The 20,364-nt window shown below is 40.9% G+C and overlaps 1 protein-coding gene across 19 annotated transcripts in view; it reads left to right on the plus strand.

The window, feature by feature from the left end:
• Window positions 1-20,364, plus strand: part of ptprk (protein tyrosine phosphatase receptor type K) — a 110,717-nt gene that overhangs the window by 39,358 nt on the left and 50,995 nt on the right. For all 19 annotated transcript variants that reach the window (XM_069708506.1, XM_069708512.1, XM_069708517.1 and 16 more), the window contains 4 exons: window positions 6,395-6,517; window positions 13,541-13,701; window positions 14,593-14,644; window positions 14,739-14,797. In XM_069708506.1, the coding sequence (XP_069564607.1) occupies window positions 6,395-6,517; window positions 13,541-13,701; window positions 14,593-14,644; window positions 14,739-14,797 (395 nt within the window). The remainder of the gene's footprint in view (window positions 1-6,394; window positions 6,518-13,540; window positions 13,702-14,592; window positions 14,645-14,738; window positions 14,798-20,364) is intronic.

Below are 20,364 nucleotides of genomic sequence, written 5' to 3' on the forward strand. Positions count from 1 at the left end.
GGCCAAATTGCAAAGATTACGATGGAAACAGGATTACTGGTGGTTTGAATTGGATTTTAACGATGTAAATGTAATTATTGTCCTTGAAAAATAATATTCCATTTGCAAAATGGACATCTTCTCTTCTCAAACTTTATTATTAAATTCAGAAAATGACAAAGTTACAGGGATAGAAAAAGATGAAAGGCCACTGAAACAAATGGAAAAATATCGTGAAAATGTTCTGTGTCATACAGCTAATCAACAGACTTAATGTGAAGTCCTAGAAACAAATTTCCCTGTTTTTTTTTTTTTTCTTCTTTTCTTTTCTTTTCTTTTCTTTTCTTTTCTTTTCTTTTCTTTTCTTTTCTTTTCTTTCTTTTCTTTCCTCCTTTTCTGCCGGTCTCTCCTTTCTTTCCCTCCTTTTCGTTCTGCTTCGCCCTCCTTTCACTCATGTTGTCTTATCTGCTCTCTGGTGATAATATCTCTGCCTGCGTGCTGAAACAGAGCTCTGCTGATAAATACTAGACAGACAAAAAGGTTAGAAAAAGAAATCGAGACAGCAAAGAAGCGAGCCTTTTTTACTGTACGTACATTAGAGGAAGAATGTTTGTCTTCAAGGGAGCTGAGATGGCGCTTATTCTCCGGGGATCTTTAGATTCCTGAGCCGATTTATGCCGTTTCACCTCAGCTTGTGCTCGGGGTCGAAACGCGAAGATGTTCCCGACCGACCCGTAGTCATGTTGCAGTCCACAGATCTGCTCAGATATATCGCATGTGGACAGGTAGGGGGGGGGGGGGGAGTCCCCTGGGGGAAACAAAAATCTTGAATACTCTCAAGTCATAAAAGTTATGCTGACCGGATCTTGAGTCAGTGACCTTCGATGTCTTTTATTTCTCACACTTGGTATTTTCATATCTTGGATACTGAGCTTAAAATCAGCATCTTTGGATTTGCTACAAAAAGTACCTTTTAAAAGAGCTGCTAATTTAGTTTGCTTGTCATTACTGTTGTTATATTCCTCTGATCTTCAGAGCCTCAGTTTTACAATATGTTCCTATTATTAGAGCCACAGTCAGCCATTTATGCGAAAGGCAAAGTCAAGTCCTTCCTGGAACGACGTCATAGTAAATGTACTATTTTTCTCAAGTTAAATAAAGACCCTCTGTAAGACTAATGGCAGTGTAGAGCCATTGAAGACTCCTAGATATTTACACACAGGACAATGTCAGAGCATGTAGAGAGTCTCATATTCCTTTTATAAGAGCAATTTATAACAGCTGAGGCAAGTTCCAGTTAAATATTTGAATGGACTGTATTGTAGAAACTCAAGGCCACGCTGCACTGTTGTAATTTTCTAATGTTGCCGTCTTGAGCAATTTGCTCAGTCTGAGACAGACGAGGATGAATGGTTTGCACAAGGGCACACGCATTAACGTAGCATGCTTAAATTTGATAATAACTCCTCTCTTTTTGACATAGATTTCCCTTACATGTCTAAAGAAGATTGTGATTTCAACTTTCCCCAGTGACTTCTATCGGACCAGACTTTAGATGTTGAATCTGATTTTATACTGCCTATTCTGCAGATTGGTTAGATCACATTTGAGGGAGGGAAAAACTAATCACACTGGCTATTGTTACACGTTCTTGCCGTTGCCGGCTAATAATCTTGATCTATGCTAATAATTGAGATTTCGTCTTCTTCGCTGCTGGGGACCCCCGGAGGACGCCTGCACCCAATGTTTTTGAACAGTTTTGGTTAAAGCAGTTTTGTTTGATTCACCTCCCGGAGGTGGAGGTCACTGCAAATCACCGCAAAATGATTCTGAGTGACTGTGGCAGATGTTGTGTCTGATGCCATTCAACAATCTTTCAGAGAAGACTGTGGCTGTCCTGTGTCACTGTGTGTGTGTGTGTGTGTGTGTGTGTGTGTGTGTGTGTGTGTGTGTGTGTGTGTGTGTGCGTGCGTGCGTGCGCGCGCGCACGTGAGAGAGTGTAGTTTCCTCTCTCTGCCCTTGAGCCTTTATCAAGTCCTTCTAATTATTTTATTATGCAAATGAGTCGCCATTATTTCATTAGCGAGGCAGCCAATCACAGAAGCTGATTAGAAAGTGATTAGCATGCAGTCGGTTTCTCTCTCACTCGCCGTGTCCTTGTGAGCGGAGGGTAGGGTAGCAATAATGACCCATCTGGACACACGCTCATGCATATACATGTACTTAGGAAATTATTGTAGGGATTAGTTAAACCATATTATTCAGTTAACACGTGCAAGAATATCGCAGTAACACAAAAAGACACACTGGTTTTTTTCTGGAACATGTTTTAAAAGGCTATAGAAAATATGTATGTAAAGAGTGTGTGTGATGGGGGCGATTGTCTTGCAGTTCCCCTCAGCTTCAGCATCTCTTCAGCTCGTGTGAGTTTTCCGGCCTGCGGCTTCACTCCCGTTGAGCTCATAGCTTCGTTTCTGGCCACAAGACGCAACTGTTTCCAGCGGGGAAAAAAAAAGCTCTGAAAGCGCATTGCACGCTAACCAAATGGAAGGCAAAGTTAAGTGCAAGCTGGTAAACATAGTGGAGCATGTGGCAGCAAAGGAGCCTGATATTTCCAAAGGGAGAGGGATGGGGGGGGGGGGGGCTGTGTAAGTCAAATCAAAGCTGAAATTTAGATTTACATTCATTAGTGAATGATGATGTTGCTAACTATCTGCAGGATTTGTTTTTTTTTTGTTTTTTGTTTTTAAAAAGGCAATTGCTTGCTAACAATTAAGTTACCTCGTTAATTTAAAAGGCAATAATATGCTGCCTGCAACAACTCTAAAATCAACTGTTGCATGTTTACTTTCAGTATTTACCACCAGCAGAGCAGACCAAACGCAAAATCACGTCTAACCTCAACAAGCGCTGACGTCTTAAGTTGAAACTTGAAAAAGAGATTTTCTTAACTCCAAGCGACATGGCTTGTCAGAGTCTTTACTTTCTCAGCAGAGGCTAAAGCTCTCGTTCACGTTCAAGGGCTGCTCATCTCATTATTGGCAACAAGGACTTGCTGTCAGATGCACGAGTCTGCTGATGTGTGTGTGTGTCGGTTAAAGTTGGCAGGACATTCAGGAAAGAGAGAAGTGTTAACTGAGAACGTGGGCGAGCTAGCGTGAGGTTTGAGCGTGTGCAGACATTTTCGCACATGTTTACTGTTCGCAGACCCCCTTTTTTTTTTCAGGACACACACATACACAGCGACTTTGTTTTGGTACGTTTTGCAGCTCTTAAGTTGAATGCCTATCAGAGGTGTGTGAATATGAAGAGAAGATTTTTTTTTTTTTTTTTTTTTTTTCCTTTTGAACCAGCCAGTAAAGGAATTTAAAACAAGGACACGTTTTTCTTCAGCGCTAAGCCAAAGCAAAAATACCGCTTGTGCCGCGGCACTATATCAGAGCTGAGTGGAAGTCTGTGTGTGTATGTGTACACAGTTAAAAGCGCACAGCAAATATTTTAAGCGCGGTGTGTTTAAATCCACTTTTGCTTTCCTCTGTATACGCCGGACATACGCTTTGAAACTAAATAGAGCCACCGTACCTTTTCCGTGGCTTCACTGAGCTGAGAGAAGGCCAAACAAACGCCGCAGCAGGTAAACCAAGGCTAAGTGCATCTGCAATGTCAAAACAAGGCCTGTGACCGTGCATTTCACTTCTTGAAAACAAATAACAAAGGCGTTTCGCAGATTTTCAAGAAATTCGTCAGTATTGCGTTGAGTCGTTTTGAGTTTCCGGGTACCGGCAGCAGCGCCGAGCGGGTAACAGTCGAAACAAGTCCAATCAAAAAAGCGTGCGTACCATGATCACTGTCACACCTGACCCACCATGATTAGGGCTAAAATAATTACTGTGAAAAGACAGTGTAGAACAATAAAGGCATGATGAAGCTGCAGAAAATTCTGGGTCTCTTAAGTTTGAATCATTTCTCTAAAGGGCCGGTCCATCTCTGCTCCAGACTTACTGATTTTAAAAAGGATTGCAGTTAGTGACAGTAAACATAATTACTCTTTAACTGCTGATATTTAATGAATTGTTTCACATCTAAAAACTCACACAGGCATACTTCCAAAATAGTTTTTTTGTTTTTTGTTTTTTTTATCAATGCAAACTCTTCATGATGTTATATTCCACCATAATGTGATACGTACTGTGGCGTGAGACATTTAACAGCGTAGTAGTTTTGTCTAATGATATTTTATCTATGACTTCGTACCGGTTGGCAGATGCAGCACGCTCCCATACACATGCAAGCGTTACACACTTTACTGCTCCTTTAACCCATGCAGAGAAAGCTACCTGACAGCAAGATGTAAACTGACACACACACACTGTGGGAGACAGGAAGTCCTGGTGTTTTACACACAAACACACACACACACACACACACACACACACACACACACACACACACACACACACACACACACACACACACACACACACACACACACACACACACACACACACACACACACACACACACACACACACACTAACACAGCAGCAGCGTTTGAACATTAGAATACAAAGTCAGTGTGTCTAAGTTTAGTATGAAATAGTTTGTAAGTTTGTTGTTGAACAGAGTAGGTTCGGTATATAACAGAATGAAATGTGTCTTGTGGTGCTGCCCTTCGTGCCCTCGACATGTCCCAGCATTTTTTTTTTCACCCCCTCCCCCCCCACTATGACTGGAGGTGACTTGCTGTGACAAAGACTTAATTGAATTGAATGGGACTGAAGTGAATTGCACGAGGAGAGAGGCTGGTTTGAAGAACGACGCCGACAGGAATGTGATCCAGTGCCTCTCTGACGCTGTGAGTCACAGCCAGTCATACAGCCGGCAGCCGAAGACAGTCGCTTAGTTTGATGTTAACTTGTTTCTCCTCCGGTGGCGGCTGTCACCTCTTGGTATGCCTCTGTAGCGGGAGCTGGGATCAGTGGGGTATCTGAGGGCCTGTCGTTCTGCTCTCCGTCACAGCCGCCACAGCTTGCTCGAGGACACAGGTAGCAAAGCCGCACCTCCCGACTGAATGCGAGGAGGTCTGTGTCGCTGGCGGTGCCGCTTGCTGATAGCGCTTGATGGTGGCTTCCGCGCTCAGACCTTCTTTCTCAGCGGTTTCCGAGCAGTTTTAGATAGAAACATGCCGTCCGGGCATCTTGCCATTAAAAAGTTTGTCGCGCCTTCATCTCGTTTCAGTCGAGAGAAACGACGACACGTAATACAAAACATTCTCAAAAAAAACAAAAAAACAAGATTTCAAATTTGAATTGTTCAGTTTTAATCTTCATTTTCTGAACTTTGTCATAGCAAACACCGTTATTTTCAATTATGTAATGTAATAATCAAAGCTTCTTCGTTTACCTTTCTAATTCCATATGTGTTGATATATATTTGAATGTCTTCAGTATGTTTTAACGAGGTCGAAAATAGGACTAGAACTCTTAAAGGTGATTTAAATCTGATAACTGGTACTGTGCATCTTTATGAGATGTTTCTTAAATCACAGATAGAAATTTCAACATTAGGTTAAATAAACCTTAAAGTATTTGTTTTGAAACAGTACAATATTTGTGGTTAATGTTTGGTTCATTTTGACAATCAATACGGTTATTCCTATCTCCGAAATGAACATCTTCATTTTATTAGTTCTATTATAATGTCTCATATCTTCACATCTGTCAAGATCATAACATTATACATTGTCCCTCCCAACCACACCTTGCCTGATGAAGGGCACGCAGGACACGTCTCTGTGACCACTAACTACCACAGACTTGAATCAGATGCTATTGTGACTTTTCTTAGCCGCGTCTCCCCCGGCTATTTCATTAACACAAGCTGCGCATCACCGCGGGGCCGATGAATCAGATAGCTGGTGGTAGCCAGCACGCCGTTCCTATCAGCAATGTTGCCAGTGCGAGCCTCGTATCATCGCAAGTTGATCGGCTCGGCTAGCTGTCAGGGACAAGTGACGTCTCTCTGTATTAGAGCGACTTCCTGTTGAGGCGGAGCCACAGGCAGCCGGCTCACACATGGTCGTCCCGAGGCTGCGGCGATGGGCTCAGATGATCAGCTGAAGGCTCTGTCGGTCGAGTCAGAGGTGATCCCGAGTAGCCTTGAGAGATGGATGTTGGAGCTCAGACTTCTGGTGGTTTGTTAATGAGCTGAGACAAACACACACAGAAAAAAAAAAAAAAAAAAAAACAGCACAGAGGAAAGAATCAAAAGGTCTCCCGGATAAGAGAAGAAGAAAGTTGATATGATATGGAAAAACATGGCTTCACTTCCCCGATCAATTCAACAAACCCTATTTTTCTTCCTTTGAGATCAACTCAATCCTATTGTGTTTTTTTTTTTTTTTTTTTTTTTGCAGGAAGCTGTACGTTCGATGAGGGCTTCTCTCAGTGTGATTACCAACAAGATCCTTACGATGACTTCGACTGGACGCACATCAACACCCAGGAAGTGCCATACGTCTCGCCGGACCTGCCACAAGGTGAGGCTCGACTTCTCAGTCCCGTCCTTTAACTCCTTAAAGTGGGGAAAGTAGCTCGGTGCATTTATACAAATACGATTAGAAGTACTTGTGTGTTTTTTTTTTTTTTAAGCAGCAGGTTTTCAGTATTTTACTTCTCTTGTACATCATTCATTATGCAGTATTCATAAGTCGAACTAAGCTAATTCTTAGTTACTTTTCTGGTCAAAATCCTCATAAAACAACTTGTTTCTCTTGCAATCTACACTGCGCTATTTAAAAGAAAAGTTTGCAGCTTTTTCTACTGTGGCCCTTTAAAAAAAAGTCTCCATGACTTGTTTCATCTCAAATTTGTTTAGATGGTTTAGTTTAAACTACTGTTTAAGAGGTTTACAGGGGAGCTTAGTATTTTTTCCTGTCCTCTCCCATCAATCATTTCAGGACGCTGTAGAAGTATTTTATGGCTCTTTGAAGAGAGCGCGACCCATAGGTTAGGAACCATTTGAGCTGCTGCAGCAAAATGCTTCTTCCATTTAGATACATCAATATTCTGCAGATCCTGTACTTTTATTTTGATACTTTACGTACATTTTGCTGATAATACTACTTTTGTGCTTTTGCTGAACTAGGAGTTGAGTGCAGGACTTTTACTTTAATGGAGTATTTATGTATTATTGTAAAGGATCTGGGTACTTCTTCCCCCGCTGACAATGACGCCTCCCCTCTCTCCTCTCCTCTCCTCTCCCCTCTCCTCTCCTCTCCTCTCCTCTCCTCTCCTCTCCTCTCCTCTCCTCTCCTCTCCTCTCCTCTCCTCTCCTCTCCTCTCCTCTCCTCTCCTCTCCTCTCCTCTCCTCTTTAATCAGTTGGTTTTTTTTTCCTTCATGATGATGATGAAGGGGAAATTAAATCTTTCTGCCTCAGGGCTAAGGGTCTAATTAACAGAATATGAGGTCATTAATCAACAGCAGGGAACAGGGAAGGTTGCCTACTTTACAATGTTAAAAGCAAAATGTTATAACAGTAACCAGCTATGCAATGTTAAAATAGTAACTTGATTTACAAAATCAAAACCACCAAGTAAGACTGTTGAATGGCTGTAGGGACAATGAGGTTAACCACAGGGGAGAAAATATGATCAAATTTAATAACCACAAATATGTTTGCGTTTGTCGTCTCTTGTCTTGCCTTTCCACTTGTTTCCTCTCACCAACAACCTTTCCTTTCCTTTCCTTTCCTTTCCTTTTCTTTCCTTTCCTTTCCTTTCCTTTCCTTTCCTTTCCTTTCCTTTCCTTTCCTTTCCTTTCCTTTCCTTTCCTTTCCTTTCCTTTCCTTTCCTTTCCTTTCCTTTCCTTTCCTTTCCTTTCTCTCCTATTCTCTTGTCTTGTCTTTCCACTTGTCTCCTCTCACCTCCTGTCTTTTCTCTCCTCTTCGTCTGTTGCAGAAGATTATGACTTTGTTACCATGACAATGTAATGCTGTTATTTATCCGTGATGCTTATCATCATGACAACCCAGCCTCGCTGACATTTAGAGAAAGGTTCATTTCAACACCAGCTCTTTACAATTTTCACACACACACACACACACACACACACACACACACACACACACACACACACACACACACACACACACACACACACACACACACACACACACACACACACACACACACACACACACACACACACGTTTTTAAAGTGTATTTCTGTCTGGTGCAGGTGGTCTTACCTTTAGTCAGGTAATGACACAATAGTGCGGTGCCCAGTGGTACAGAGCCAAAGTGGTGTCACTGTGCCGAAGAGGGCAGAGTTGGCAGTTTGAAGAGGTTAAACACCTTGCCCAAGAGTGCAGAGGTAATGCCTGGAATTAGCATTGCATTAACGCCTGTGGAAGCTTCTGGAATGAGCGGGGGGTCGCGGGGATGGCAGAGCAGGTTAATGGTTTGGAGATGTTGGTTGCTGAAGGGGGTGTTCAGAGCCTTGCCTAAAGGTACAGGAGCATGAACTGACATTTGATGTGTTAATAATGCCAGCAGGGTGTGGAACAGTGGTGCAGTGGATGGAAAACGAGGTTGCTGGAGGGGGATTACAGATGCAGCACTTGGCAAGGTTTTCTGTTCGGAAGGAGCAGCAGCAAACGGCTGAGGGTTTGAGTTGATAGCTTAAATGCCTTGCCCAGGGACACTCTGGTAATGTCTTTTATCAGACTTGTTTTCTCAAGCAATCATATCCACCAGTGGTTTTGTACTCTTGTCCGGCTTGGTGTGTTCTCCCTGAGGGCATGGCATTATTTAGAGCAGCCTTTTTGTCTCTTCCCCCCCCCTTCAAAACAAAGGCATACCTTCTCCCATTGTTTCAAGGGGAGCTGTTAAGAGTATTTGGCTTCTAAAAGACCTTTGGGAGTGACTTTATTTTGGTGATTAGTAGTTCAGGGGGGTTATTCGGTCAAAGGTAATGGCTGAGGGAAAGGAGTCATCTACCAGAGCCTTTACACAGAATCGTTTTAGAGTCATTGCATAGCCAACAATTATACTTTTGTCCCTAATAACCCACATTGATTTGTCCCAGTAGCTAATCGCCATTTGTGCTTAAGGCAGTATTGAATGTGAGGGATGGTTTGGCAGTTTTTGTAATAGAGATAAAACTCCTCTATGTAATCTCTTTGGGGGTTGATGTTGGCACCACTCACCATGGCAGGGTCTCGATGCTACGCTGGCAATGTGCATTGTGCCAGTTGAACATTCATGGATTGGAGCTCTGTGGCTCAGCGGACTAAAGCAGATACTCTTGACTCATAATGTTGTCAGCCAGTAACACTCTAAACCTATTTGGCATGCCATTCTCTCCATGTCTCTCTCTTTCCTCTGGTTTTCCACGGTGTACTGTCTAATAAGGCAGGAGAAAAGGGCATTTAAACTGCAGCAGAGTGCATCTCTTACCCACCGGACATTTTAATAATAATAAAGATAGAATAATGATGGAAACAGCAACACAATCTTTACAGCCTCTTTGACACAGTCTCTGTAAAACTTGAGCATTAAACTTCATAAAAGTGGTATTCGTTGTGTTATATTTTAAATACATCCACCCCTTTTGATTTCAGTTTGCATCAAATCAAAGTTAAAATGTTCGATTGATTGTTTAAACAGTCAGATTAAGACTAAAATTGACACGATTTTCGATCAATTGATTAGAAAGTCTCTTTTAAGAAATAAGTCAAAAAAAAAAATCTGGTGGCCATTGTTTTCAAATCTAGAAATTTACGCCATTTTCTTTTGTCTTATATGAAACAATATTTAATCTGTAGTATAATTAAGATTTTAAAGATATCATTCTTGGTCAAAGTGTTTTTTTTTTTTTTTGCTTTTTAGGCAAATCCGAAATTCAATTTGATAAATAAGACAAAAATGAAATGGAGGAAAATATGAAATACAAAATTGCATTGCACAAAAAGTCAGTAAATACAGTAAAATAAGAGCAACCATGCAGTAAAGACATAATACCGTTCATGAAACTAAATTAAAATGATAGGTCCTAAACACCAAATTTTAAAAGAAGTATTCAATAATTTTCCAACAATAGAAATACTTGATCACTGTTGGATTTTAACTATAAATGTGGAGCAGTGATTGGTCGGTGGATGTGAGAGGTTTGGACACTGAACATGGCTTTGGGACATTGCAAGCGATGTCAGTCCATCTTTAAAGAAAAAGAAAAATTACGTCAAAAATCAAACCCGTGTTTGACTGGAGGCCGGAGAAGCGCGGTCCGTAGAGTACAACGTTGTTGAAACGCTCTTATCGTGGAGTGGTTCCTCCTAGGTTATTTAGCATCCCACGTTTTGATTGGCACCTTAAAAATGTTAAAGATGAAACTACCCTATCAGCTGCTGTTATTCCACCAGCAAGCTATTATTGTTTTTCCGAAGAATACTGTCCTCTGTCTACCACGCTGCTGTTGTCGCTATGTGACATATCTGGGTCTTAAGGCTGTCACAGCGGTATTTTTAGCCCCATCGTTATATTGTGTCATCCTTCTATTAGTGGCCATTTTAGACTTTGGCAGTTCAAAGACATCAGCCATTTTAGAAACTGGCAGACTTCAGGTGTCAGATGTTCTTGGCATCTCAAGGCCTGCTTGCTTAGCATGTGTATTGTATCAGTTTCATGCACTGTCAGTCTTTTATTACTCATATTTTCCAATGCCATTTTTGTCCCAGATTAGATGTTTTTCATCCATGCAAACTAATATTGAAGCACTTAAACGATTTCTAACATATCATTGGAAATGATTTCACTACCCATGCAATGCTGTAAAAAGTTGTACATTTTATTATTGCTTAATATCATGCAGCTACTTCAACTAAATCAGTTGGCTGTTATATGTTTTTGTCGCACACACCATTGCTAAAGGTTATAGTTTGCAATGTTGTGTGTGTTGTGACATATCTAGGTCTCTGACTGATAGGAGTATTTTTAGCTGGCACATCATCTTGGCAGCCATCTTAAAGGCACTTTTCTCATGTCACCATCTCAGTACCAGTGCCAGACAAAATAGGATTGACGGCCGTCGTGTGTTGATTTTGTGCGGATTTAGATTACAGTGTTGGAGAGAGAGAGAGAGAAAGTGGTGCTGGCCTTGTTTTGTTTCCAAGTCTGACTGGCTGTCGTCCAGCTTGGATGTAGTGCAGTGTGGGTCTCTTAGTTGACTTTCGGAACCAGGAAGTGAGATTATTCTGATACCTCCATGGCAGAGGTGGAAGTGTGTGTTGCAAAACAAGTCATGAGGTGGTAATGACAGAGAAAGAGAGGAGAGATCAAGAGAAAAGAAAAGCCAAACCAATAACTGGGGTACTGAAAGGCTGGTGTGTGTGTGTGTGTGTGTGTGTGTGTGTGTGTGTGTGTGTGTGTGTGTGTGTGTGTGTGTGTGTGTGTGTGTGTGTGTGTGTGTGTGTGCTCGCGCACCAGTTGAAAGCCTGTTATGTGCTGCTCTATTCTGCCGAGAAACGTGTTTTCTCTCGGTAGATTAGCTAAACAATAACTGATGATCACCATTGTCCTACAGCCTATTGTATAGTACATATTGTGTACAGTATAATACGCAAATAGAATTAACCAGGTATTGATACTGTTTAGGCATTTTATATAGATTTTGTGTTGCTTTGTATTCAATTCAATTAAACTTTATTGAAATGTTTTCATCTATTCTAATCTATTCTATTTCAACAGTACAGTTATTGTGAGTGCTAAATACTCTACGAAATATTATTTCCAAAAAATTATAAAATGTCAGAAAATATAAAAAAAACACATTGATCACAGTATCCCACTTATGATTACATAAAACAGAGAAAGGCAGCAAATATTCAGTATATGTTCAGCACGTTTGGTTCATAAATTACTCATCAAAACAAAAGATTGACTAATCAATAAATGAAGGTGTTGTTCGAGCTCCAAATCTGTTTCATTGCAAATAGAATACCTTTCAAAAAGAATTAAACAATATCTCTGGCTTGTTTTTCTCTATTTGTGATGAGCTAATGTGAGATAGTGAGATTAAACATGAAGCAGGAAAGGATCATATTTCATCATATATCAGTGCAGCAACATCTGGTTGAGGTCTGAGCTGATTGCTAGAACATCTGGATCTGCAGACTGACTGCTCTGTCAGTACACCCAGATTATGCATCGTTTCAGGCTCCATTTCCCCCAGTCAGCCACTGCAGCTACATGGTGTAGTACTCAATAGTTTCAGAAAGCTAACAAAGTAGCTGAAGTACATTTATTCTGGTCTCTTGCATCTGGTAGAGAATGAAATATTTCTCAAATGATACCATGCTGGCAAAATAAAAAAGAAACTAGTATGTATTTAAATCAAGCGGGGAAAAAAAGAAGATTGTTTTTGCAAAGAAAAGAAGTAAAACCATAAAAGCATAACCCAGAGGATGGCTATGAAAAATGCAACTAATTTCGTAACTCTACTGGCTGGCTGCAGGTCATGATATATTGCAAATTGTGTGAACTGTTTTACTAGTGCAACTACGTTTCCTGTGTAAACTGCAGCAACTGACATCAATATAACAATACTGTATGATTTTACCCACAAACAGGCCACCTCTTCTCTTCTCTTCTCTTCTTTTCTTTTCTCTTCTCTTCTCTTCTGTGTTTATTTTTTTTGTATTGGCTCGCTGAGAAAGAGTCCCACAATCTCAAAGGAGAAACAAATGACAGTCATTGGAGCAGGGATTTGTTTTATGTGTGTGGGGGGAGAGGGGGATCCCTGTATTGTGAGCCCAAAAGGCATGAGAAGAGAGAGAAACAGAAAGGAGTAAAAAATGTGCAGACATAAAGACCGAGAATAAAGGCTGGTTCTAGGGGGGGGGGGTGTTTGTTCTCATGACAAGGAACCCAACACTTGAAAGAGTCAATATCAGTGAGGGAAGGCCAAAGAAGACAAGCAGGTAAAGCAGAGGGCAGAGAAATGGGCTTCCATTATTTTACACCTTAGATGTCAGAAACCAGCTGGTTATTGATTAAACTCATAGGTTCAATGTTTTGTGTGGAACTTAAGCACATTATGATGAGGAGCAGGTAAACACTGTAGTGTAGTACTATCAGGAAAAAGAGAAACGCAATGAAATGGAGAACAAAAAAAACAAAACAATATATATATATATCTCTTGTAGGCTTTAGAAACTCTCCAAAATGATAAATGACTTTCGACCTTTATTCACTCTTAAGCTCCACAGAAACATGTAGGTACATGTAACGCAAGCTGTGGGCATACAGCCCACTCTCTGGCAAGCAGAGTCATAATTCTCAGTCTGTCTACACACTAACTACCTCCTCAGAGGACTCCAGCGATAGTCTGTGCAAGCAGTGGATTTCTGTAGGTATGTGGTGTACAAGCACAAACAGCTGCAACCAAAAAATGAGCTGATTCATGGGTCTCGATTCAGGTCACATTCACAAATGCTTTGAGCCTGATCCGCCTTGTTTTATTATAACTACATGTGGTTACCTTCCTTTGCCCTTGCGTCCAGGTTCCTACATGTATGTTGACGTCTCTCAGTATGATGTCGGGGAGAAGGCCAGGTTTCAGCTGCCGGTCATGAAGGAGAACGACACTCACTGCATCGACTTCAACTATCTGCTCACCAGCCCTGACGGCTCCAGCCCCGGCACCCTCAACGTCCTGGTGAAGGTACTGAGCACAAAACCAATAGAATAAAAAAAAAAAAAAAATTCTATTCTGTCTTATAATTGGTTTTATTTATTTGTTTTTCTCCGTGTAGCAAACAATGCAGTTGAACAGAGACCAAACATAAACCTTTACCAGCCTCTGTTCAACATTTGCTTTGATAGCACAGGGCACAAAGCTGGATCGCACTATTTTAAATTAATTAAATAGTTTTGTTTGTCACAATGGCAGATGGTGACCACAGTGTCTCCAGTTAAAACAAAACAAAACAAAATGGGATTTGTGGCAAAATATGGTCTTGATTTTGGGAAACATTACCACAAGTAATGCAGTTATTAGTGGCTGCTGATTGTCTTGCCATAACCAAGAGTTTGTGTATCTCTGCCAAATTAAGTTTTAATAATGAATTTTACCATAAATCATTGACTTTTGAAACAACAAACATGCAAATTTCACTCATTAGGGTGTTGTTTTTTTTAGTTTTTTTTTAGATTCTGATGTTATTTTTTTGGGCATCTATCAAAGTACAAAATATGGAGAAATAAATCAAAGTGGACGTACTGTATATGACACACTGACTGGCCGTATTTCATCATGAATTATCCAAACTTTCCCATCCATTTGAGATATTTCCACTGTATCGTGATCCTGTTGAGTTTTCTTCCATTTTGTGAAAGTTTTTGAAAAGCACATGAACTGTTTTTAACTCGGGCAGAAGAGTAGCATTGTGAGTTGGGCATTTTTATTGTTTTTATTCAAATGCATACACCTTGTTTTAATAGAAATGACGTCTCTCTGAGTTAATCAGGAAATGCAGGTGAATGTATCCTTTTAGGTTAAACCGTGTGTCAACTCTTTTGTGACTGACATGTTTTTAATATTGTGCTCTTCTAGGTAAACAAGGGTCCCTTGTCCAACCCCATATGGAACGTGACATCTTACACTGGTAAACACTCGCTCAGAGCGTCACTCATTCATTCATCTGTTCTGATCGTGTCGTGATTTTATTCACTCACGTTGACTCTAATGTTGTCGTTTAGGTAAAGAGTGGCTGAGAGCCGAACTCGCCGTCTCCACGTTCTGGCCTAATGAATATCAGGTAAATCCCTAAACACCAACCAACAGCTACATACTGTACGATTCCATTATCATGTGTATATTTATATATTTCACGCACACACCGAGACAAACAAACACACAACACACATGCTGTGAGGCAGGCAGCTGATTTATTTGTGTTGACTGAGGCTCAGGAGGTGACAATTAGGCAAGAAAGACACTTATAAAGATGAAGCCTGTGTGTGTGTGTGTGTGTTTATGTGTACGTGTGTTTGCATGCATGATGTGGCGTCGCCATGCTGGACACTGACATATGTTTTTAATGAACACCTGTCTGACTTCACCTGAAAAATTTGATTCACAGCAGAGAATGTATTGTAGGTCTATTGTGGTAGGATGCATGAAACACGTGTGTGTGTGTGTGTGTGTGTGTGTGTGTGTGTGTGTGTGTGTGTGTGTGTGTGTGTGTGTGTGTGTGTGTGTGTGTGTGTGTGTGTGTGTGTGTGTTTGCATCTCTCTTCTTTCTTAATTAATGCCAGTCTGCATGATCTGTGTGTGTTTGCTGGCTGGTGTTGACAGATGTGTGTGTTTCAGGATAGTCCGTCTCCGAATGTTCTCTCTCTCACACACACACACACACACACACACACACACACACACACACACACACACACACACACACACACACACACACACACACACACACACACACACACACACTGATCGTGTTAACACACACAGCCTGGGGACCATATAATATTACTCTAAGGCAAAGTGTGAAAGCATCCTCCAAATGGCCCATCTGGACCCCAGTCCCCCTCTGTGACTCTGGGAGGAGATCACCAGTATGAAACTCGTGTGTCAACATGTTTTAATCGAACATAATCATCCTGGTTTGCTGAGGCTTATGTAGGTTTTTCAGGCTGTGAAGCAGGTTATTGGATTCGAGGTTATGAAGCCATTTTTTCATGTTCAAACATGTTTCCGTGTTAGCACTTTAGCTTGAGTTGTAATGACACTGGTTTCACGAAGGGAAGACTTGACTCATGCAGACATGCACATTGAATCAAGAGCAGATGTACACACAAAATGCACACCAACCCACACAACACTTTAAATAGACTTTATGATTACAGTTTGTGCCTTTATTTCTTCTTTATTTTGAGCAAAAACTTAACAAGTCTTTCAGGTGAAAGGTGAGTTTCTTGACTATCCCAAGACTGCAATGCAGTTCACCAGGTTTCTTTTACTGTAGCTGCAACAACTAGCCAATTGATTACTCATTAATTAGATGATCAAAAATAATATTTAGCAATTGTTTTGATAACAAAGTAAAAAGATATCTTGAACATGTTTTTAGCTGTTGATCAAACAAAACAAGATATTGAAGACATTTACTTGGACTGGGAGTTCTTTTGTTTTGGTACTTATATATATTATTTGATATATAATATTTTATGGACTAAACCATTAATTGAGAAAATTGCAGCCAATTGCAGCCATTGTCTGGTTTTCATGTGAATTCCACATGTGGTTGCATAAGATTTAGTTTTGTTTTTCATCACTTCTAAACATCCTTTTGCTGTTTTTTTTTCTTCCACCATTTGAACATCTATTACCTGAAGCTTTGGTTCATTTAAGTGCATGTATAGAGGCAGACGCTGACTAAACCCAATTTACATTCGTCAGGATTTACAACATAACATGAAATGTAAAAAAATATCCTCCCTGCGGCTTCAAGCGGTTTTGATTCAGTGCCCATACATGAATACATCAGAGGGTTGGATGATAAGAGTGTGTACGCTATCGCCCAGCCGTCCTCTGGAGTGATGATATGTCAGTCCGTAGCCTTCAGCGTTTCAGAGTTGCTTTGCCTGTGAGAACTTGTAAACACAACCTATCAACAATCCTGCGTCACAATGATGCGATCGATCTGTCAGCGAGCGTGTGACACCTGCATGCTCAGAGGTGACCACCATCGGATTCGTGAACGACAGAAAAGGGCCCGCCCGGTGGCTGATGATGATATTTTAACAAGTTGAAAAAAGAAATGCCTTGCGTTGTGGAAATCACTTTAATTCCACTTTCTTCAAAACAACATCATTACAAGAGTTGTGGATTTCAGACGAAAGAAAACAAAGTCTTCGATTTGACCGGCGACTTCACCGCCAAAACATTTGGCTTGAGATGTGAAAACGACCACAAACCACAGCTTTAGATCACGAGCTATTAAAGTCCCCGAATGATAAAAAATAATTGGACAGCTACAGGAAAGCCTTTGGAAATCACACTCGTGCTGTCAAACAATCTTAAACCAAATGCAATGTATATAGTCAAGTCTTAAAGAATATATTCCACCCTGTGAATTCAAAACGGTTGATTAAGATATTTATGTTTTTCTCTCACATTTGAATGGCAGGTTGATGAGGGGACGAGCCTGAACCACACATTTCATTTAATTATGAGGCCTTTGTATTGAACAGACTTCAGCTCAGCCACGTAAAAATTATGTGAACACAGTTTTGAAAGGAAGATATATGCCATTATATTTAGTAAACATTCAGAGACTTGAAAGAAATCGCCGGACTTGAGGCTTTGACTTGTCCTCAAGGACCTGACTTGGACGTGTCTCCACTGATTTGAGGCTTAAAAGCAGCTATTTATGCTGAAAATAATACGAGACAAGTGAAAAAGTCATTAGATCGTGTGATCAGAACAAATGTGGTTATAATAACAGTCAACAATAAGCATACTCTCTCTCTCTCTCTCCCTCTCCCTATCACTGTCTCTCTCCCTCTCGTTCTCACTCTCTCTCTCTCTCTCTCTCCCTCGCTGTCTCTCTCTCCCACTCTGTCTCATTTTTTGATAGCGACCTCCTCTCCTCCTCTGCTCATTACAGTGCTCCTTTCTGAGTAAACACTGTTAAGAAAACAAATGGCAAGTGAGAGACGGAGAGAGAAATTAGAGGGCAGAAACGGTTAGAACGGTGTGATGATGGAACAAATACAGAGTGGAGGGCGAGTGTATGGACAAGGAGGAGGGAGTGTGGAAGAGATGGATGAGAGTGAGGAGAATCGTCTTTATTCAGATCCTCAGTTAATGAACTGGAGGGAAATTGGAGCGCCTGTTGACTGCAGAATTATTATTCCACTCGCAACATACAGTTTTAACCCCTTGTTAACATTATACAGACTCGTCTTGCCTCTTGTCCCGAAGCTTGCAGATGTTGTTTAGTGTTCAGCATGTAATTGACATACTCAGCTGTGATTGGTTAGTTTGGGTTTTTCTGTTCCTTATTGTAGTTTGAGCCCTGTTTTAGTTTAAGTTACTTTTGTTGTGGTTTTAACCAGTTTTGTGTTTTACAATTTTTAGTTTGATGTTTCCTGTTTTATTTTGAAAGTCTCTTTCCTTTTGTGTCTGCTCCCAGTGCTCACCTGTTGCTGCGTTCAAATGGAACTCGTGAGCTGTTGGTTACAACATGGGAAGTTATGTGCTTAGTTAAGTGGCTAAGTCATAAAAAAAAAAAAAACAATAAAAAAAAACCCACATAGCTAGGCAACGGCAACGTGGAGGGTGACTAAAAGCCACCGAGGATAACAAGCTAACGGAGGGATAACGTCATGCAGGAAATACAAAGGCAAAGAGGGAATATATGAGGCTGTTGGGAAGATCAAAAAAATTTTCAGACGTAGGCTATGATCTTAAATTATGAAGACAAACGCCACATGACTAAAATTAAGACTAAAATGAACTTCCTTGGGCTCTGCCATTTCAACAGACATCAACAAACACTTTCACAACTCGGGGATTATAGAAAACTTTGAGTTCCGACGTCATGGGGGGGACCGTTCATATGGACTCTTCTCATGCACGTGGTAAATACCACCCCATTTGAACGCAGCATAGCTCTCACTGCCAAGTCACTGTGGTTTAATGGGGTTTTATTTTGTCCCTTTTGTTGCACTTTGTACTTTTTCTGATGAGCACCAGCCAAGCTCGCCTTTGCTGGTGAAGTATAACCCTAACAAATACACTGGCGCACAGTAAACTAGTTCATCGTAATGTGTTTTTACACATCGTTGTTCTTATTCAAGTCACATTCACAATTATCGGCCTACATAATGAAATGTAGCAGTGCAATATTTGAATGGGGAGGGGGCAACAATCAGCTTACACTGGAGTACGTCTACATATAAATTAAATTAAAATGCTGTTTCTAATCCCTGAGGGAATCAAAACAAACCTGAATGTTTGCAGTGCATTTGAGGACATCCCTGTAAAGTTGAACCTTTGACCAGCTGCTCCGGGTCAGGTCTGTGGTGATTTTTGAATCCCAATGAGCAGCACCAGCTTTTGTTTTCGATGATATAATTCACAAGAATGGCAGCTTGTGTCTGAGTTTGTGTGTGTGTGAAGCATAAACTTTATATAAAAATGGATATAGTCTCCAGGTCTGACCAGTGAAGCTACTGCTAAAGTGCAATACCACTGAGGGACACTAGGCGCTTGCTCCAATTGACTCCCATTCAAAAAGTATCAACATCTCTAATGACATACAAAGTTGGTAAATATTTCCGTAATTAATTACATATTAGGACTCACAGAGAGGTATGTTTGGGGGCTGTCCTGGTTTGATTGACATGCCTGGGGTGCAGTCCGGTTTCTGGTATAGGTGGGCGGGGCATAGTGCCCTCAGGGCCCCGTCATGTCGAGCCCTCGATCCTCCCCAGCTCATCCAAATACGGTCACTTCTGGCTCCAAAAACCAAGACGCCGATGGCCAAAATGCCCGAATTCAGGCTTCAAAACGGCAGCTCACAAACCAGTGGGTGATCTCACGTAGTCCTTGGATTGAAATATTGAAACTTTGACCTTCTGGGGGCCCTATAATAATTGTGTACCAAAGGATTCATCCTGTGCCAAACTTGAATGTACAAAAATCTATGGCCAGCTAACCCTAGAGACAACACTAACAGCATGGCTAGAAAACAATCTTCATTAGTTACTTTCTTAATTTTCTCTTTTTAAATGAACTTAGCAGCTATAGCATGGACATTAGTCTTGTGCTCATGGAAGACACTCCTATTTTACTACAGACAGAAAAGAGACAAATGTAAAGTCAAGTGAGGAGTGACAGGTAGGAAACTGCTGGGAATGAAAAGCAAATAGAGAAGGTCTAACCCATCATTCCCCACCTTCCTACACTGGGTTTCATTACTCATTATCATTTCTGTGGCAGCCATTTTATGTGTACCAAAGGAGATTACCATGATCCGACAGGAAGTATTTCATTTATCCTTCCTGGCTTGTTGGCCAGAATGTTTGAATCCAGCCGCCGTCAGGATGGCGGCTCTGTATTTATCCAGCAGACTTTCTGTTTGCCCTATGATTGGATTGTTCACTTTGACAGCAAATTTTAATGGAAATAGTCTTACTGTGTAGCTTCCAGTGCACGTATAAACTGTTGTAATTTGGTAACAATACGAATGCCGGTTGATTTGGTTACACTACAGGGTGCCATAAAGGTTTTGACATTTGCAAGCAGAGCATTTGTAGGTTACGTAATTTCAGCTATCTCCTGTGAGCGGCATTGTTTTGTCCTGCTATT

The sequence above is a fragment of the Brachyistius frenatus genome, unplaced genomic scaffold, assembly GCF_029030835.1.
Source record: "Brachyistius frenatus isolate BFR_SWC_R1_liver_20210118 unplaced genomic scaffold, ASM2903083v1 Contig_76, whole genome shotgun sequence".
NCBI lineage: Eukaryota > Metazoa > Chordata > Actinopteri > Embiotocidae > Brachyistius > Brachyistius frenatus.